The following is a 22504-nucleotide window of genomic DNA, read 5'->3' as shown; positions in this document are numbered from 1 at the left end:
TATGAAGTCACAAAAACTGAGTGCATACTGGAATTTATGTACTTGAGCTAATATCATCCCATAGCAAAGCAAATACACTACATAGTGTTACCTGGAAATAAAATCTAAAAAAACATTATTCAAAAGTTTAAGTAGGTATTTAATGAAGAAAAACTTGAAGCATGTCTTTCCAACACTGTCTTTCCTTAAAGCAAACTGTGGTGACACAATGGGACAATATTGAGAAGAGGACTTCCATGGGGTTGAGATAGACTTGTAAGAGTCTCATGGTCTTTATTAGACTATGGTGTAGCTGGAAGACAGGTATCTGTTAAAGTAATTGAGTGGCCATATCAGAGATTAGAGGTCTCTACAGTGCTTAAACCTTACAAATTTCAAAACCCTCATCTGGGAATCATTCTTGGAAACTCCCAGTCATATGAACACTAAAACTGAAGTTACTGAAATAGTCCACAACCTTTAAGCTAAGATTTGATTCCTCTAAAGAATAACCTATCTAGTACATTTCCACTATTTCATAGCTGGAGAACATTAGAATTTCACTGACAACTCTGTGAAATATTTCTGTCTAGCAATAGATTAAAACCCACAGTCAGTGGTTGCTCTCTTTCCATCACTTTCCTATGTCATTTGTGATTGAGTCAGTAAAGAGATCGCTGTTGGTTACACTGTTCTCTTCCTCTATTTTTTATGACTATTACAAAATAGGTATACCTATTATATCAGGTAGTTGTACACTTTCTTTGATGTTCTCTAATATCAGAAATGGCCATTATATGCTGCTGCAGTAAAATCAGCCTTTCATTTTGTCACTTGTGAAATTGTACCCCTGTTAAATTTTAACCATACTGTTGCATTAATGAAGCAGTTGTGTTTAATTTTCTGGATTATTAAAGGAAAAAGAACAGAATAAATTGCCCATATAAATAGCTCTGATATGAAAATTACTCAAAATAATGGTAGGAAATTCCTACATATTTGAGACAATGGAGTCTAGTATGTTCCTATGTGTATAGCTGAGATAGTTGCCGGGGCGGGGGGGGGGGGGGCGGGGCTTGGTTTTGCAAAACTAGTTTTAAAAAAAACATAAACAAATGAAATTACTTCAGAACAACTGTCCTTTGATGATGTGAAATTACAGCAATTAGTGTCATTTTGTGATACATTTATTACCTTATCTGATGCATTGTAATCAGTGAGACTTCTTGAAAAGTGAAGTACTAAGAACAAGACGTGGCTAAATATCTTCTGCTAAGAAGCTCTCACTTTTCAGTTCCCAGTATTCAGAAAAATATAAAAAAAGAAAGTAATGAAAGTTCTCTAACAGTAATATTTTTGAAAGAATTAACTTTAGACAGTGTATTCATGGATAACTGTGGAATTTAAAGTTATTTTCGTTTTGAACTAGTTTCTTCTAACAAGTTAGCTATGAAATAAAAAAACTTTGGAAAAGGTATAGCTAAATCAACTGTAGTGTTTAATTTCTGAAGCTGTTGGATTTCACAAGAAGTCTTACTTCAGTATGTTGAAGTGAAGGACATCTCACTAATTCATAACTGGATTAAGTTATAGACTTGCCATCTAGTCTTGACAGCTGATTTCAAATATTTTCCAAATTTCCATCTAATCTGTTGTTTAATAATTTCCAAGTCAAAAATTGAGATCCTATCCACTAAATCATATCTATTATTCTAATATTTTATTCAGATATAATGAAACAGGAAGCTGTGAGTGTTCTCTGTAGAGTTAATGTCACTTCTCTTTAACAGCTTCAGCTCCCACTTTCCCACTAAATCAAATGAGGAAAACAATAATTATTACCAAGGGCCAAGAAGTTGTCATTGAGTGCAAGCCACAAGCCTCTCCAAAGCCAACTATCACTTGGAAGAAAGGAGACAAAGCCTTAAGGGAGAATAAGAGGTCAGAAGCTTGTTCGGTAAAATAAACATTGTGTTTGGATGTCTGATTCTGTGATATGATATGAAAATACCGCTAGTGACAAGAACATGCATATGTTAGCATGGGTATGGCGTAATTATTTTGTCAAGCTGGTTTGTCTGATAGCAGTGACTTAATTGTTTCCACAATATGGAAATGAAAAATCTAAGTAATTGTTCAGAGATGCAGAGAGATGAAAAGAAGTTACATTTTGTTTTGGTTTGGTTTTTTATTTGTTTGGTTGAGGTTTTTCTCTCTAATTTCTGTTACGCATTTCAAAAATACTTCAGTTACACTGAAGAGATATTCCGAATTTAGTGTATGAGGATATTAAAAGCATCAAGGCTGAAATAGTCAGGACCACATAAATATAAAATGTGCTTATTCATTTGAAATAGTTTTAATAAGGCAGATTCGCATCTTGGTCACAATGGAAGTCTGTGTAAGAATAGCTTTAAAATTATTCAGAGAAGAAAAATACTATTCCATTATGAGATTTAATTAGACAAGTCATTTCTGTACTCAGCAGCACATCTGTTTAACACAATATGTTTGATTAAATAAGTTCCGTCCAGCTCTGTACTTTAAACATAGTTCAAGCACTGGAGGTTAAATGCCAGCTGTAATTGCTCTTTACAGGATTGCATGTCTGTATACTAGAATAGTTTTGCCACCCTGCACATGGTCTTTAAGTACACAGAGCAATCTTATCTTCTTTCTGGCAATGTGTGTGAATGAACCATTTAAACTGATTTGCATGGCACTAGACAAAAAGATAAAAGCAAGGCGTTTTTGTTCATTTGTACAATACTGATGAAAACAGTAGAGCTCATCTGTCCTCGTTAGCTGCAAAAGCCATTTCATTCAGGTGAGTCTCACTTTCATCTCATGCCATTTTTTTTGTTCTGAGAAGGAAAGTGGGTAACTTTTCATGCTCTTCAGGGGAGCAGAGTGGAACAGCATGATATAAATTTTACTAACAGCTATGTGTTATATAGTACATATCGACAAGATAGAACAATATTACAAAGATGCTGAGACCAATGCCTCTATGCTGTAGCTACACCGTTAACTAACTATATGACGTTTCAGTTCTGCCTCTATATACAGTATGCTTTAAACAACACTAATAAAATCGGTGTGAAGAGGAGATGAAGGAAGCTATTGTGATCTGGGGAAAGAAAATGTAAATCAATGGAGGTAGTATGTGTGTTTACATGTTTTGAACACTGGGAAGGAATCATTGGAAGAGAACTGTGTAAAACATTTTAAAAAAAGGAATAATGTGACATAATTTGATGAGCACAAATATATACTTTGAAAATGGACTTTCTTCACAGACTGCTTATAAAAATCACAGCAAAACCAATTAGGAACTGTCATGTGGTGAGTTTGCATAGAATGTTAAACCATCAAAGCTTAAAAAAAAAGGCATTCTGATTAAAGAGTAAGGGGAAGGGTAGAACAACAGCATATATTTTTTTATTTTCTGCCACAACTTAATCCTCTTCTACAGAGTGCTTGTACCAAGTGAATGTTGTATTTCAAAGGAATTTGCTTCATTTAGCCACATCTGTTAGAAAAGTCTCAATACAAAAGAGACCTTCCCCACTATGGAGAAGAAGAAATTGCACTTAACTAGTGGGTCTGCTGTCATCTAGTCCACCTCTTCCAAGCTGTGTTGCCTCTTTAGGTGTTCCTGCATACAACCAAAAACTGGCTGACAGAAATTCCTCAAGTGACATTTCAGTTTGTAACTGAGCAGAAGGCCGAGCTTGCTCCTGCGGGACTTGTGGCTGAGTCCTGTCTTCACTGCAGTCAGACCTTGACTCCAGCTCCTGGAATGTAAAACAGTTTGAAAGTCTCAGGTGTTTCAGATTAATACAAAAGGCTAAAGTCATTCACTTGGCAACGTAATGATGTAAAGCATCTTCATAAGCTCCATCTCTTGGTCTGTTTTTACCTTTGAACAAATTATCCAACTCTGGGTCTTCAAATTCACAGTCTCTCTATGCAAGGTTTGCTCTGCCTGGTGAGATTCATTTGATTCCACTTGGAAAACATCTGTATGTTATAACAGTGCTTCTGAACTTGGTTCTGAATGAGTGGCAAATCTATAAGATAGATCACAAAAATTAGGATATTCACAGATATTTGCTGGAAAAAAAAGTATCATTCTGAGTGTTATAATTGCATCAATGCTATAAATTTGACTAAATTACCCCTATAGAAACATACTTATTTAATAAAGAATCCAAAGTATTCATAGTTCATTCTGTTACCCAGATATAAAGATCAAGACTTGCTGCAAAAGCCATGAGCCATGTTTTAATGAAACAAAATATATGATATTGAAGATCTACTAAGATTAACACTTCAAAAGGACAAAGCAATCTGTGAGGCTTACTGATACAGGATATTTAATAATCACTATCAGCATTTGAAAGGAACTACATGTAAAATTCAACCCTTTTATATTTCATTATCTCAATAAGCTGTTAATACATTCAAACAAACAGAAGTTCATCGGCATTTTCACCTAAAAGTTAAGAGGAGGGGAAAAAAAGCTATTTTGAAATTAGAATGCAGCTGAAAGCAAAAGCAACTGAAGTGTAAGTAGAAAAAACACATTAAAGATGCATATTTTCAGTAGTCACCTCACAATAATTAAAATTGTTCACTATCTTTACTAACCACTTGTCTCTGGATTCAGTTATTGTCTCATAGGCTGATAGAAAATTGTATGTCATTTATGGCAGCCCGTAATCCTGTGTACCCTGGTTATTGATTTGAACACTGAACTTTTTAGTTCATAAGAATTTTGCAAAGAACTTTTCAATCTTTTAGTTCATCAGTAGTTCTGAGTTTATAGAAAACTGGATTATATTGGGATCCAAATCTGAAGAAGTTTATTCTTTGATTTGTAGTAAAATGTTTGGTTGAAACTTTGATTTATATCCTAAACAGGAAGAATTAAGCCCTTGGGCAAGAGTATGGTGATCAATAGTCATTTTCTTGAAGTTTCTGAAACATTGCAGTCAGATACTTGCTAATCTGTAGGTAAACCCTCATCTATTATTTTAGCATCAGTTTCTAAAAAAGATCCAGACCCAGACTATCCAGATCAGAAAGTCAGACAAGTGCCTGTTTCTAATTAAACATTTTCAAAACTTATGTATCAAGCTAAAATAAAATAAAAATTATATTTAATAACATTATTTTATGTAGACAGTAAACTTTATAAACACAGTAAAATAGACTGGAATATGCCATCAATTACATCAATGTAAATCATAAGTAATGCTAATAAAGTCAATTATTAAATTCCAGACAAATGTATATTTTTTAAAATTCTTTCACTTCCCCTGTCCAGACTTCTGTAAATTGCAGATATTTATTAATGATTTACCACTGCACCAATTTTTGTGAGCCATCGCTTCATTAACTATAATTTCAGTTTCATCACTTCCTTAAAGTCACTTGCCTGTTTTGTCTAGATTGCCCTTCAGTAGTGACTACAGATGATGTTTAAACAGATATGCTTCACTAGTCATAGGTATTAAAAACCACTATAAGTCTTTATTAATCTGTTTTTCTTCTTTCTCCTACATCTAAAATATTCTTCTCATTAAACTTATCTTGAATTTTCACTCTAGCTCATTATTTCCATTATATATCCATTAATTATAGTTAAAATAAAATCATTCAAAAGCACTCCAGCAGCACAAAGAGTTCTATTCATTCTCAATTTTTTTCTTTCTCCATTCAGACCACCAAGAAATAATTTAAAAAAATATATAATTTAACCAACGAGCTGGTAACTGAGGAAACAAGATTTTTATAGTGACAATTTTGTGCTGCTTTATTTTGCTTTTGTTCCTTTTACTTTTGAAGCTTCTCAAATAAAAATGTTTATTTTATCAATATTTCTTGTATATATCAATTTGTGTGTGGATTAATACTTAATCTAAAAAAAATCTAAATACACTTATAGTAAAACATGTATGTATGCACTGATAATACAGTTCTGCATTTATTGATTCCTCCTTTTCTGTATGACACCATCTAAGGTTTCTCCTTCACATCACAGAAGCTTTAAAAAAAGCCAAAAACATTAACAGTCTCTGGAGGTCATATTCACAATAGATCACCATGAGCAGAACAACAGTGCCAGTCTCTCTGTGGCTGTTGTACATTGCTCATATTTGTCCACCTTGGTACAATGTTAACTTTGCCTGAGGACCTAAATATATTAAGCATATCTTTCTGTGAGGAAAATAAATGGTAACAATACTCTACTCTACACTTCAATTCAGCCACTTTTCCTGTGGAACAATTAGGTTTCTTACACTTCTGTTTAAAGGAGTTCTGGAAATAAGACAAAGAAAACTTTTAGCAGGTTAAGCAGCACAGGGAATTTTGGATAGGTTGAATGCAATAGCCTGGCCTGGGTTTGACCAGATCACAAACTTCAAGATTCCTACTCCTGCAGTAGACATCATGGTGTTTTTTAACTGATTACAAGTGGTTGAAAATGGTTTATTCCATTTTCTCTGAATGATATCAAGGAATCACAAAACATCTAAAAGTGGCAGGGACCTCTGGATATCACCTGATACAATTTTTCTGATCAGAGCAGGGTCAGCTAGAAGAGGTTGCTCACGGTCATGACCAGCCCTTCCGAGAAACACTTGGAGGTTCTCATGGATTAAAAGCTGGACATGAGCCGGCAATGTGTACTCACAGTCCACAGAGCCAACCATATTCTGGGCTGCATCAAAAGCAGCGTGGCCAGCAGGTCAAGGGAGGTGATTCTGCCCCTCTGCTCCGCTCCGGTGAGACCCCACCTGGAGTCCTGTGTCCAGCTCTGGAGCCCTCAGTGCAGGAAAGACATGGACCTGTTGGAGAGGGGCCAGAGGAGCCACAGAAATGATCAGAGGCTGGAACAGCTCTGCTGGGAGGACAGGCTGAGAGAGTTAGGGTTGTTGAGCCTGGAGAAGAGAAGGCTCCAGGGAGACCTTATTGCAGATGGGAACAGTCTTTTTAGCAGGGTCTGTGGTGACAGGACAAGTGGTAATGGTTTTAAGCTAAAAGAGGGGAGATTTAGACTAGGTCTGAGGAAAAAATTTTTTTCCAATGAGGGTGGTGAGACACTGGGCCAGGTTGCCCAGAGAGGTGGTAGATGCCCCATCTCTGGAGACATCCCAGGCCAGGCTGAACGAGGCTCTAAGCAACCTGATCTGTTTGAAGATGTCCCTGCTCACTGCAGGGGGTAATTGGACTAGATGAGCTTTGAAGATCCCTTCCAACCCAAAATATTCTGTGATTCCATGATTTATAATAAAATCTGCGCACTGTGTATTGCCATGTAGAAGAGTTAATGTCTGCTTGACATGTTCTTCATTTACTGTATGCCTCACCTGAGGTAATTGAGACTGATTTGCAAACATAAAGAAGCTTGTAGAAGCTGTACATTGAACAACAAAGTACTGGATATTAAAAGGAAGTTCTCTGAAGTCAGAATTTAAATATCACAAATAAAAGTAGTGGATACTGAAAATAAGGAGACATGAATATTTGTGAATCTGCCAGGCATTAAAAACATGGAGAAATATTAATGAGGAAATTCTGTCTTCATAGTCATGTGAAAAAATTTCAAGCCACACATTGGTCTTTGAAGAACAGGAAAATAATAAATGGTACCAATTAATTGGCAATCATCATCTTTAAGTACTAAACAAAGGATAAATCCACTGGAAGGAACGAAGTGCTCAAGCTGTGTGTAACATAATACATGAAGGAGTTAATTGAGGCTGATGAAATTTTGCCTTTACCTAAATTTGCATCATTTTGTGTTCTTTCAGTTATGTTTCTCTAACATTCAACAGCTGTATAGGAAGTCAGAGAAAGGAAAAATAAGGAGATGTCATCTGGGGACATCACATTCCAAATACTAATACAGAATTGCTACAGTGTTGCTAGACAGAGAGGTAGGGAAGCCTGAGACTATTGACTTGTACCTCCCTGAGGTTAATACTGAAATCTTTGAACTACAGAAGTAGTTGTCCTGTATGCCTAGATATTTCATCTGTCATACTTTGCTATGTAATTAGTGGAAACACATGGAACACTTAAATCTAAAAATATCGTCATTCAAAAACTTAGAAATAGACAAGTTTTAACTTTCATCTGATCTCAGACTACTTCATTTTCCATTTTGACAGGTTCTTATTACAGTTTTACTCTTCAATCTTCAATATTTAACGATCTGTTAGTTTTTCCATTGTAAGTTCCTATTTTAATGGTTTTATAGCTCAGTTCTATGAAAAAAAAAATCAAAAGAGAAAAGAAAAAGAAGTAAAAAAAATATTCGAGTTTGTGGGTGAAATGTATATTCAATGTGCTTTGGTTAGTACATGTGTTATGTTTTTAAATATGAACATGTATTTCCGTGTAACAGAAGTATGTATTTTATGCTTTCTTCCTGGTAGCTTTCCAAAACAGTTTCAGTTCCATCTAACTGTGGTATGTAATATTTGTTTAAACTGAAAACTGTGCACTGTGAAGGTAAAAGAAAGTATATATGTAAAATGAATTGAAAATTACTCTGAATGGTAATTTTCAATTTGTCTATTGGTCTCTAAGTTGCACCAGGCTCAGCTCGTATCTGGCACAACTTTCTGCATCTGTGTGATCAACCACACAGAGCACAGTAGCTCAGTCTACTACCCTACCTGGTAATAAAGAAAGTTCTTCAGAAATAATCCAACCATAGGAGCAGATTATTAACCAGTTTGAAGATTTAACTTTCTGTGCCCAGCTAAATATCCAAAGAAAATGGCCACTCATGAGTTTCAATTACTTTAACAAATAGCATTTCCCACAGGTGACCAAATGAGTTCTGTGGTTATACTCAAGGGAATTGTTATCTACAAGACACTAAATGACTCTTTTAACTGAAACATCCCAGTCTTTCTTATCAGGAAAGGTATTCAGGACAATAATTTCTGTTACTTCTTCTTAAAAAGTACTTCATATACTGCTATACAGCTATTTAGGCACTCACTGACTCTTTTTAGAGAAATATGTATGTTTAGGTAATAGTGCATTGAAGTATACATTATTTTAAAAAGAACATTCTCTTTTTCACTAGTTGAGTTGATGTTTGAAGAAGTGTTCCACCATATCTTACCAGTTTTTAATTCAAATAGGATTTAATTGTATAAAAACAGATATTCAGATCACTCCAATAACCCCCCATACAGACTAGACACTAATACTTAGGGAGATGAGTCCCACCCGGTATCACATTGTTTTTTGTTGTTTCCACACAATTTCATTTCCTGAGTTTTTCTTAGTTCCTGAACTGTAAGTATCCAATATATATATCCCATATAGATATATAAGTATATATATATATGTATATAAAGCACTGAAGAGCTCAAGCTTTTAAAGTTGCTAACAACCACAAGATATTTGATCTGCTGTATATGCCTTGAATATCTGCTTACACAACTCAACTAATTATCAGTTGAGCAAACAGTTCGTGAATTCTGATTCTAACTATGATTCATTTCTTTGCTACTGTTATATACACCGCCTATTTGTGCACTGCACAGGCAGAATACGAAAACTCATCAGTTGCCAGTCGCCTGAAGGTTTTTCTTTGCTTAATGTTCTTCAGACTATGACTTTCAACATAATTTGTCCTTATTAGAACTTCATCTAAAATTCTTGGGAATTTAAACACTTAACTTCATGCCACCAGCTGATCCCCACGTTCCCAAGTGGCACTTTAATGATAAAAAGGAAGTGCAGAGAGAAAATGCTGAGAACATAAAGAAAGAGAAACTTCATGACAGAAACTCTTATCTTCCTGAGAGAGTTCCGCAAGTCACTTCTTTTCAATTTTTGCATAAATCATAATCTAATTTGGCTGTGGCAGGCTCACAATGGGAATTAGAGATCTGGTTATATTGTATAAAAGGGAAACAATTATAACCTTGACTAAGTAGTAAAAACAAATGGGAAGATAATCCCTTCACAAAAAAAAAAAGGATCTTTGTTCAAAAGCAACATTATTTTACTAATTGATCATATTACAACATGAGTTTTGACAAGACAGTGATTCGGGCAAGCTCCAAAACAACTCTTACTCTTTACTCATGTTCTTTTACAGAGAATATGATTAGTGAAGCAATCCAGTACCCATCATGCCTGAAATTTTTCCTGTTTTCTTGCCTTTAGCCAAGAGATTTGCTTTTCTGTACCTGTGGGTCCAGTCAGTTCAGGTTTCAGTGACAAATTTAAATTGCTGAAATTTCCTTCCTCTGTCTCAGGCCTCTTGCTTTACAATGAAAGGAGTTAGGGATGTGATTCAGGTGGAAAATCAGTTGGTCACACAGATGTAGTCGTAGTTGCTCCAGTCCTTCCTGGGCTGCTTTGGCACAACTACGACTACATCTGTGTGACCAACTGAAGACATGTACTTGCAGCAGAGAAGTATCCAGGACAGCAGAGAAGTATCCAGGACAGCTCACGAAGCCTCACGTTTTCCTGCCTGTATATGCTGTACACCGGTTAGGGTAGATGACTTACCTAGATAAGTAAATGGTAACCATCCTTGTAATTTTGCCTAGGATTGTACTGGTTTGCAATCAGGTATGCTATTAAATGATTAGTCCCTGGCTTGGTTTTATCCTCCATCAAGTGTCTCTCCCCAAGTAGTCCTTAGGCATCTTAGGAGTTTGTGTATGCGAAAAACCATTCCTGCTAGCCTGTTCACATGCTGTCACCATGCTTTAGAGGCTAACAGCATTTAATAGCATGGAAACTGTTCTGTGATAGATGGCTTCAATACAGGAAAAGAGTATAGCTATTTTTTTTTTTCTGACAGAGAAATAACCACTGTGTAAGTTGTACAGCACATGAGGGTCTTACCTCAGCCAAAATCTCTGGGCATTATCACTGAGCTAGTCATACTGAAACAGTGACAATATCAATAATAATTACTGTCACTCCGTGGCATTTAACCAAATAGCAATGAAACATTTAGTGTCTTTAGGCACAAGGTCTATTTTTAAATTAAGAAACAGAATGTTAAAGAAGAAATTCCCAAGGCATTGTGGGAAATCTGTGAAATGAACCCAGATTGTTTGGATTGAGAAATCTTGTCAGACTCCGAAATATAAGCATGTATTTTGGGTGCATATTTTAATTTATAGCACCATAAATGTCTAAACTACGTTTTAAGGGATGCTCAACATTTCATTAGATCTCCTAGTCAGCTTCCATGATCTGTGTGGAGATGACCAAGTTCTTGTACACATGGGCTTCTAGAATTCATTTTGCACTAGGAAGCCACCTTCCCAGGGAATATTCTTCCTTATCTGTCATAGACCTAAATTAGTTAGGGTGTCTTTTCTACACATTATCACCTATTACATCAAGATTTAGTGATCTTTACTGTAAAGTTAAGACTGCAACTATCTTATGAAATTTACTTCTAAATTTCAAAATTTAAAAGGAATTTGCAATGCTCTTGGCATTTTCTCTCACACTATATTCTGACATTCTCCAGTCTGACAGTCTTGAATATCCATGGTCTGTCAGTACTTAAATGCCAATTTCTCCCAGAAAAGAAGAATAAGTCTATGCATATTTTTTAAAAGTTAGATATGTTTTGCAGAAAATTAAATTGTATAGAAAAACTTAAACAAGTGATTTGGTATCTAGAAAAAAAAAAATGTGGTGGAAACTGGCTTTCTAGTTGGATTAGCAACAAAAGAGAATTACATCAGTCTAGAAAACAAGCTACAATTAATCCACATAGGCAAGCAAAGCAAAACAAGGAATTCATTCACCGCTTCCACAGGCAGGCAGGTGTTCAGCCATCTCCAAGAGATCAGGGTTCCGTCAGACATAATGGTGACTTGGGAAGACAAATGCCATCACTCTGAACATCGTCCCCCCTCCTTCTTTCGCCCCCAGCTTATATACTGAATATAATGTCATATAAGTGTGGAATACCTCTTTGGTCAGGTGGGGTGAGCTGTACCAGCTATATGTTCTCCTGACCTTTTCTGTACCTCCTGCCTTCTCGTTGGCAAGCCAGTATAAGAAGCTGAAAAGTCCTTGACTGTTTAGTAACAACCAAAATATCAGTGTGCTATCAACATTCTTCTTATACTAAATCAAAAACACATTATACCAGCTACTAGGAAGAAAATTAACTCTATCCCAGTTGCAACAAGGACAACATTATATCCAGCAGAAAAGATACTTTAGATCAGAACAAGGGATATTTGCCATGTTTGCACTTCTGTGTATTTTCAAGTACCGCAAATATCAGTCTTGGTGGTTGTCAAGGATCAGATTTGCTTCACTGTGAAAAAATTAGGCATCATATTTCCTCATGAAAATTTTATATCAATTTATCTATAGGGAAAGTCAAAGTTCTTTTATTTAAGTAATAAGGCAATTAGTATCACAAATCAATATCACACTATTACTGATTACAAGCTGCATTCCTCTTATTTAACACTATGAATCCCATGTTACACTTTGGGCAAGGGGTTAATTTAAAAGAGCTTTAAATTAAATGTTTCTCCTTAAATTATAGAAAGGAGTCAAGAATTTCAAAATATTTATGAAAAACAGCAACACAAATGATCCACCTCTGCTTGTAAATTGTAAACCCGTTTACCAATGTGAAAGAAAATATTTCTAATATGATCTAGTTCTGTATAACACCAGTTTTGCCATGGCAAATTAATACATCAATGAAAACCAGATTACTCTAATGTTAGTGATTTCCATGGAAGTAGATTGTCTACACACATATCTGAGATTCATGTATTTCTCATTTTCCTTTCAGCGGCTTTATATAGCTTCTGTCCCTACAGCAAATAAGGAAAAGTCAGGAGGAAAGAATCATGAGTGTAATGCACACAGGAAGGTTAAAAATGTATTGAGACTTCTATTTAGTAGACCAGACTTGAAAAAAAAAAAAAAAAAAAAAAGGAGAGAACATTCTAGTAAGAGCAAACTATAGAGGCATTTGATATTTGTGAAGACTTTTAATGATCTTTTCTCAACCTTGCCTTTCCCTTCCAATTTCCTCTTGCTAAATCCTTTTCAAAATTATTTCTGTAGTTTCTGGTTTTAAACATCAACAAGTAATTCCAAGATAATTAATATACCATTTTTATCAGATTATAAAAACAAAACTTAGTAAAACTAGCACCAACATTAATATCTGTAGACTTACTGGACCTAATATAATCCTATGCTTTTTTATTTCCTCTGCCACCACAGCCTGTTATCACTGTACACAGTCACTAATTTGTTTTTTGTATTATGCTCATTGGCTATTATCTGCTTGCCCATGTTCACAGCAGATACAATCAGCCTAACCCTGGAAAGTGTATGATTTAAATTTTACCACAGTGTCATAAGTTAAACTGTGCTAAAGCCATTGAAACCTCCTTAAAGGATCAAAAATCTATAGTTTCTAGTTAAAAACTTGGGAAGACCTATGAGAAAAGTGTGTTTTTTTCATATATGTGACTTAAGGTCACAATGCATAAAATCCCCTTGTTACATATTCTAATATCGCTGGAAAGCGATGATATGGTATTGTACCAACATAAGGGCATGGTATGATAGAAATATGACGATGTAGGAATCAAAAAATGCACCTTCTGAAGCTGCTAAGTGTTTGATCTAGCTTCTATAAGCCTTTCATTTTACAAGGTTCTCAAACGACAGAGCAGAAAGACCTTTCAGTACCCTTTTTTTGTTATTTTTGTAGGAATGATCTCTTTCAGCATTTTCAGATCTGTGTCTCACTGATTCTTTGGCAAGAACACCTACCATTATTCAAAGGACCCTCTCTTAGACTCTCCACTGTTTAGTGACTGTTTATTAATATTTTATCATTGTATTTTTCCAATCTTGTGTCATCTTCCCTTTCCTTTCCAAAGTTTTCTTAACTATTCAATATGTACAGCAGCTACATAACCCCAAGAACATCCTCTAGTGTAGTTCATTTCTCATTACTAGGCCAATGACATATACTTAGTGATAATATGTATTTATTTTTTTAAAGAAAACTTTTCACCCATGGGACATTAACACTCTATGTTTTTGAGTTCAGAACTGAAAGATTTTGTGTAGTTTGACTGGAAAGTCACCATAATCCTAAACCTAGCGAGTCTTTCCTCAAAGCTTCTTGTCTAGTAAAAACCAAAAGACAGCTCTCCTCCCACCAAAAAATGCAAAAATGTTTCAGACTAGAAAAAGCACAAACAAATCTACAAATAATCTCAGTATATCTTGATAATTCTTTATTCCTCTACCTACAGAAATGAAGATCCAGATATTTCTTTGACTCATTTACAAGTTTTATTTTCTTGGTATAGTAATGCACAACTTCGAAACACCTTTGCTTTTCTAGTCTTTTTTAATCAGCAGTTTTTTAATGTTCCCTTCCTACACCTCTGGTACCTCTTTGCTATGGATGGATCCTTACATCCCTTACTACAATGCCAAATCCACATCTTTCTCAGTCATCAGTCCAAAACAAAATCTGTATCAATGAAGAGCTAGTTAGTAAAGATTTATTATAAACAAAATATCATTTTTTTCATTGATCTTTATTTTCCTTTTCTTTCTTCTGTTTTGTACTGTTCTCTTGCATTGCAGTGCTCCTGGAAAGTATAACTGTAACAGAGTTAATGAAATTGTATAAGATTTTTAAAACACATCTAATCCAACACTCCACTCAAAGTAGTACTAGCTGCATCAGGTTTCTCAGGACCCTGTCCAGTCCAGTCCTGAATATCTCCATGGATGTAGATTCTACAGCCTTTCTGGTCAACTTATTCCAGTATTTGTACACCTCCATAATATGTTTTTCCTCATATTTAGCCAGATATTCCAATTTATGCCTGTTATTTCTTATTCTATGCATCTCCAAGTCCAGATCTTTCTTCCCAATACTCCTCAGTAGGTGGATATAGACAGAAAAAAAAAAAAAAAGAAAAAAAAAATAATAAAATAAATTAGTACCCTTAGCCTTCTTTTCTCCAGGCTGAAATAAAAAATATTTCCCAGTCTCTACTATATGTGATTTCTGCCATACAACCATCTCTGTGGCTCTCTTTGGGACTCACTCCAGTAATTCAGTGTCCTTCTTGTACTCAGATACAATCCCAAAAGGAAAAGTGCCAAATAGGAAGAATTGAGGACCTGCTTTTATCTAGTCATACTGTGTCTGTATTTGTGCAGAGGGCTATTCTTTGCAGATTCAGAACTTCACTGAAATTCATGAGGTTTGTCTCAGGCCATTTCTCCACCTGTTGAGGTCCATCTGAATAACAACCCTGCTGTATAGCATATCTAACACCCACTTAATTTGATAACATCTGTGAACCTGCTGAGTGTACTCCTTGCCATTGTACAAGCAATTTATATGACCAGTAAACATCTGTGGCCACTATATAAGTCGAAGAGGGATGCTAACTGGTAGCCAACCACCAGCTGAATTTTATATCACTGATTACAGACTTTTGAAACAGGCAGTGCAACAAGTTCATTGCCCACACATTACACACCTTTTCCTCTTTACACAAATGCTTGATCCAGGCTTAGCTGTCTTTGATGCCTTCTCAGATGAGTCTTCCTCCTCTTCAGATGCTCCCTGTCCTGGAGTTGCAGATCTAGAAGTGTAAATGATCTACAGGTCAAGATCTAGAATACTGGTGTTGCCTCAAGCCATGCTTTTCCACTCTCCCTCATCTTGGGAGTTTCCATCTACTGTTCCTCTGAGTGCAGTGTCTAGCTGAACCTCAATTCTTGTTTCATAGAGCTTGGGCTTTTGTCTCTTCAGGGTCTCTGAGAAGACTCTGTCAATCTCCTGTCTTTCCTAATGTCTCCCAGTCTGCATTAACTGCTGCACTAACAACTGCCAGGTCCCAGCTGCACTCCAGCCTAATGGTTACACAGCTGCCCCTCAAGCACCAGCTGAAGACGTGCTCAGGTCACTTCTTGATCAGTAGTCAGCTGAAGACAGAAGTTTCAAATGGCCCCTAACCAAGAAACAGCCAAGAGAAACTCACTGTTAGCTGATAGAAGCAAAAGCCTCCAGAAGAAAACCTTCTCCAGCAATAGCAAGCCACCAGAAGTTGCCAGGAAATGCTCTCAGAAGGGGACTGTAGCAAATAACAACTAGTTCCTGTGTGGTCTGCTTTGGGAACTGTGTCCTATAGCTGATTTTTAATTGTCCTTTTGTATTTTTTTTTCATCTGGAATGAGAACATATTCTCAACTTTTTTCTTGATACTTTCTCAATCACTTCATTTCATGTCCAGCTCATATTCCTGAAGAAAAGATAAATTAAAACAAAACAAAACACCTTTTATGATTACCTTGCCTTATAAATCCAAACTATACTAAGAATTTGCAATTCTTTCATCATGAGGGGGAAGAAGCCCCTTTACTGTAAAGTGAGTGATAGCTCACTGCTGGAGAGGCTTTACCACCTTTAGTAAATGTTTGACTTGAAGCTTAAATCTGCATCAGGCAAGATATGGACTTGGACAGAGGTTTGTGCAGAGCAGTGACTGCTCTGCAGCAGGGTGTGGGAAAAAACAAAGATTCAAGGACATGAAAACTCAAAACCCTGCACTGCAACAACAGTGACACGCATCATCCTGGATTTCTCTCTTCCTATATGGTTTAATAATGAGTGACTGTCTTGTTGAGGTGTGGATCCAGTTTTTCACCATCCAAAAATTTTCCTTTCTGCACAAAGTTTACATTTTAATGAATAACATTTTTTAAATTATTTTAAAGGCATTGAACTGAAAAGAAAACAGGTCCTTTGAAAGACCCTTTATTTTCTCTGCATCATAAACCCTACTGTGGTTGTTTTAACAATCTAAATAACAAACATAATTTAAATGTTAAAAATATTATTTTAGAATCCGTAATGGATAACTCTAATTATCTTTACAAAAGAAAGGCAGACTACATTCTCATAGAAAAGTTAAACAAGGTGCCAAAGCCATGTGTTTGGATGTATTGAAAATAGCATGCTATTTAAGACAGGCAGACACAGAATCTCTTACAACTCCAAAACTGAAATTGCTTATATGGTAAACACACTTGACAATAAATGAAGCTAAAAAATGTTAACAGCAATGTACCTTTAATTTACCTTACACCATAAGCGGACTCAGTTTTTCACTGTGAGTTCTTGGTTTGGATGGTGATTAGCCAGAAATGGCAACATGTACTTTACCTTTGTACCGACTATCCTTCAGATGAAAAGTAATATTTGTGGGGACTTAAAAATCCTAGCTAGCTGCAGCATTCAGAAAGATATATCAGTTGAAGTTTTTATCTCCATATTCCCCTTAGTGGAGATTCTTTTTCTCTTGAATCAGTTTTTCAGCACTATCTCACTTTCACATGCAAGGCGCAGAGTATTATTCTAGTTGCGTTGTTGTGTTTTGTTTGGGGTTTTTATTCTATGCCCTTTACAGGATGAAGGCCAATACAATAGTTCTTTTTTACCCACTGAATACCCACTCCGGGATATTGTACATGCTCTTTGATATTCCATTAATACACAGTGTTTTCTAAACTCTCATAACAGCTTAAAAGACTCATGAGATTCACGCTGTTGAATTTAAGCACATGTGCTTTTTTCTTTAAGACATAATTCCTGCTTGATGTTTGACTTCTGCATTATGGCTCAACTGCACTTTCATGTGACACTCAGATAAAAGCATATACCAGCAAGTATAAACCAGATTTTGTATCAAAGAGAATCCCTTGTGTCTAATACAAACTCCTATACAAAGAACTACTTGCAACTACAGCAGTAAATGAATCCTTATTTATTAAAATTCATTTATTCTTTAGCAAGGGGTTTCCTGCTCTGTTTAATGTAATTTGCCCTATAATATTAATGAAAAAAATGTCACTACATAAACATAATATTGAAATGAACTAATTCAAACACTTCCAACAGGACCCCAGAGTCTAGAGGACTGTGTAAGAAAAATGACTGGTCAGATAATAAAACTGGGAACACTGTCCTTTTGCAGATCACATCATAAATTTTTTTAACTTCTAATTCTGTAATTAGGCCATTTTCATTTAGTGCCTGTCTGTTACTTTTTGCTTGTGAGTGTGTGTTGATGTTTGTGGGATTTTTTTAAGTCTAGATAGTTTGCCTTCAGTAATGGAGAATCACTTAGGAAATAAGACATAAAAATAACTTCTTTTAAAAAGACTTCTACTAAGTCATTGGTATTAAATTCACACATGGGAACTATTGTGGCCCTTTTTTATGACAGTCACGTGGCATATACTGTAATACCATTCACACAGCTTTGTGAACACATAAAAAGCATATTGCCTATATTCAAAGTCTTGAATTTGTGGCATCACATTCCCCTCCTGTCACCCGTTTAGTCCCAAATGCCTGATTGCGCAAATAACCCAGCAATAGGTAGCTCTACCTTGCTGGTAGCACTTCTCCAGCTTACGGCACAGAGGAAGCCCTGTTCCCCTTGTCAGCTCATCACTTTTGTAAATACACAAAAAAGACGTTTCTATTTACCTCAGTTTTCAGTGAAAATGAAAGCTGCTTTTCTTTCCAGGGGCAGGATGCTTTTCTTCAGAGCCGGGCATGTTCCTAAATAGTACAAATGGTTAACTTCTGCGTGGTGTGAGGTCAGCTGAGAAAAGCCAGAGGATAACTTTGGGTTTTATCTCCCGTACCCTGAGGGCTCTTTTATTCAGAGGGTAGACTGGAGGGTAGACTGGAGAAGGATTTGAAGGGAAGGATACTCCGGACAGAGATAATTAGGTTAAAATTCTGCTTAACTTTTATGAGGATGCCAAAAGAAAATCAGGCAGATAATTTCCTAAGGTAGAGGAAAATATCAAAACCATATCATTAATTGTGCCTTAAAAGTGTCTGAGAAATGAAATATTTAATGACAAAATTGCTGTCATCTATTGAACTAGCTGAGCCTTTATGGTGGTACAAAATTAACAGTTTAATTACAGAAGCACCTGATGCATTTTACTGGTAATATTGCAAACAGTGAAGTTGGCAGTCACATTTCCACAATTCATATTTTAAACAAAAAAATGGAGGAAAAGGTTAAAAAATGTTGACATTGGTCAAGAATAGCTCATCCAACAAAAGTAGTAGCTCTTCAGTGAACATAAAGTGCAGGAAAATGTTCTCTGCTTTCAAGCTCTTGATTCTGGGCTTCAGAAGCATTTATTTTCCTTTTTCCTTAAATGCTGAGGACACGAACTTCTTATTCTATACTGTGCCTTAATGCTTTTTAGTATGATTTTGAAACCTTGCTAGGAAGAAAGAAACACCTGCCATGCTTTTAATGCACATTCTGAAAGCTTAGAAATTTCTCTGCAGCTGCTATCGTTCTCATAGCAGGGTGATTGAAAAAGGAGTATCGATGCCACAGGTTCTTAACAGCACTCTGTGGAGCTCTGCGGTAGATTGCTCCATGGCATTATTATCCAGGTACTGTTAAGTTGGATTTTGCACATAGCAACTGGAGGATTTTGATCAATAGGAAGGATGCTACACAAGGGACTTTGGGGATACGCATTAAACTTACTGAAGCAACTAAAAGAAGTATCAAGGAGTCCTGACAAATTACCAGCTGCTGCTCTTGTCACATCCTTAGCAGTAAACTGACCGTGAGCAAAGAACTGCCATCAGAGAAGGCCAAAACGAGGAACAGTTAAAGAACCGCAAACTGTCACTTTTTTCCTTTTGTAGGAAATATGTTTCCTATTAAAAGATTCATAAGCTGAGCCCAAAATATGATAAAGAAACTGAAATGTCTGACTGAATATTATCCAAGCTGCTTATTTTTGGCATTTAAAACTATCCCAGGGGATTTCTATCCCGGGTCTATAAAGAGAAAAAATGTTATATTAATATTTCAGTGAATGCAAATTATTCAAAGTCATGATAGAAAGATCAAAGAAGGTGAAAAATTTCATTCAGGTAAAATCAGAGGATAACAAACGTTGAACAGCCACTGTGCTTGTCATTTCATGGCTTCATTAGATTTTAGCCAAAAGGTACCAGAATAGAACCTGACTGATTTATATATATTCTTTTAACTTTGTCTACTGACATCAGTATTGAGATCAACAATTTTGTAAAAGGGTATTTCATTGTCCAAACAATGGCAAAAAAATGAATGGAAAGGAACAAATAAAACTGCATTTGTTCTTTCCCAATACAATTTTTTGTTATAACAATTTGGCTACCAAAAAAGTGCAAATAAGATGCTTTATATGAATGTTCTCTTAGGGTCCATTGTGCTAGACACAGCTCAAGCACATGCAGTTCCCAGATGAAGGACGCAAGTTGGTACAATAAAGCATGCTTATGTAAGCACATTTCATTCTTTGTGGAAGACATGAAATTCATTATTTAAATTCCGGAAGTCAAGACGAAAAGCTTGTGTTACCCTTGTAGAAATGTTGGCACTGGCAGTTTGTCCCAGGACATGTTGCTTGTTACGAGACACAAGCACAGCATAATAAAAGACTTTGGAATATTATTAGTGGTATTAATGGGACTGACATTCAATGTGACATGTGAAAAAATAGAAATATTTTCTCTGACACATGCTGAAGCTCTTGTCAGATCCTCTTTAACTGCTAAACACTCTCCATAAAAGAATGTAGGATTTGATATGTGCTTTTTCAGTGACATAATGTAAGTGCATTTATTGGTTAATTGTATAATCCAGAAAAAGTATATCTTAAAGTAATTTGTAAACCTTCATCTAGACTCTAATTTTCTGCTGAGGAGAGAAATTACATCAGCTTATTTATAAATAGCAGCTTGATAAACTGTGCACTTAATTAAACATCCACTGACTGATCTGATCGCCCTGGTATACCTTCATAGTTTGTGATTTATAGACAAACAGAGGGTCGTGGGAGCCATTTGCCACATTTATGGTGATATATGAGAACAGTCATTTTAGTCTGCAACATTTTATTAAAAATCTTCAGGTGCAGGTTGTAACTACAATGCAGGTTTATTATCTGTCTGCTTCTGTGTGTGTTGCCTCTAAAAAACAACGAGAAGCTTTGATTTGGTGGACAAGACCAGGGGCCACATTATGCCCTGAGAAATGGTGTGTGAATGGGAGCTGTGTAACACAAGCTACCAGGAAAATGAGGCTGTAACTCAGATTCTGTGGTACCTGGGACTGAGTCATATAATGTTTCCTCTTTCAAATCAAAAACCTAGAAGTAAGTGAAACTCATAGATGTTTTACAACACACAAACTTCCAAATTGGCCAGAGTCATGTCCCCGGTCACAAGGTTTCTAGTATTTTGTGTCTCCACTGAACCTATTCAGTGGGACTGTCTACTAGCTGTTATTTTATAATGTCAACTTGTCTTCCCTTCCTCATCCCTTTTACAGATTTCCCACGTTCTCAGCTGTCATCCCCTTGTTTTACAAGTGTTTATGTTTTTAGTTAAGTTACTTGAAAATCCACTTCAAAAGCTGGGTCCTTGATTAATAGCACAGGTAACTAAAGTTCATTGCTAATAGCTTCTTCACTAGAATTAATGCTTTCAGTAGCTCTCTTTCTACAATGCTTTCTTCTCATTCCTTTTCCTCTTCAGGCTAACACAGGAAACTAAATTTATTGACACTTCTGTCAGACAGAAGGAGCTGCATGTGTAATGTATCACACAGGAAAAGCCAAAGGGCATTTACAGACCTGTGTTATCCCTGCATGCAGTTCACAAACACGTCAAGGTTCCACTCTCTGTTTTGTGATGCTTTTGTGAGCATTGGGGATGTTGTAGCTAGTGCAACTGCATTTTCCTTGACTCCAATGTCTTTTTCTCTCACTCTCTGCTCCTGTGAACAACACAATTTTCCTCCACTCCTCTACATCAAATTATTTCATTACTTTTCTCCGTTTCAATTATCTTGGACTAAAAGCCCTGTCTAGTAGGTGTCCCTTTTGCATTCATAAAGACGACCAATTAAAAAAAAAACACTTTTCATCAAATATCACAAGATGTAAAAAAACTTATAGTTTTTATTTCTAGAATACCCATCTGAGTAATGTAAAATCATATGGCACGATTGTTTTAATCAAAAATGCCAGGCAATATATATATATATCTACACACTTATATGTATTATATGTTTATATATATATTTATGTATAAAAAGTATATATATGTACATTTCTTTCCACTTCCTGATTTAAATATTAGTAACTATCAAAACCAAAAGTCTTTGAAAGCCAGAAAGTGCACTGGATTTATTCTGATATCCACTGTCAGCCCAGCTTTTCATTCAGATGTTATGTGTCTGTATTATAAAGATTTGAGTGTCTTCATGTGTTTTACACAACTGTTCAGTATTACTATTCACTATTACATTGCCTCATGCTCCACACTGAGCAAAAGAGAATTTACTTTCCTTTTCTCAGCGGAGACTGAGGGTTTGAGTCACACCAG

At 35.8% G+C, this 22504-nt stretch overlaps 1 protein-coding gene across 2 annotated transcripts in view; it reads left to right on the top strand.

The window, feature by feature from the left end:
• CNTN5 (contactin 5) overlaps positions 1-22504 on the top strand; it is a gene marked incomplete at both ends in the record, with an annotated part of 350824 nt that overhangs the window by 224532 nt on the left and 103788 nt on the right. For both annotated transcript variants that reach the window (XM_082053237.1, XM_082053236.1), the window contains one exon: positions 1770-1920. In XM_082053237.1, coding sequence (XP_081909363.1) covers positions 1770-1920 — 151 coding nt within the window. The remainder of the gene's footprint in view (positions 1-1769; positions 1921-22504) is intronic.

This window comes from Streptopelia decaocto (genome assembly GCF_964273445.1).
Source record: "Streptopelia decaocto genome assembly, chromosome: 1".
In the NCBI taxonomy this organism is placed as follows: domain Eukaryota; kingdom Metazoa; phylum Chordata; class Aves; order Columbiformes; family Columbidae; genus Streptopelia; species Streptopelia decaocto.
The sequence above is the reverse complement of the archived record's forward strand: the minus strand, read 5'-3'. Positions and strand labels throughout refer to the sequence as shown.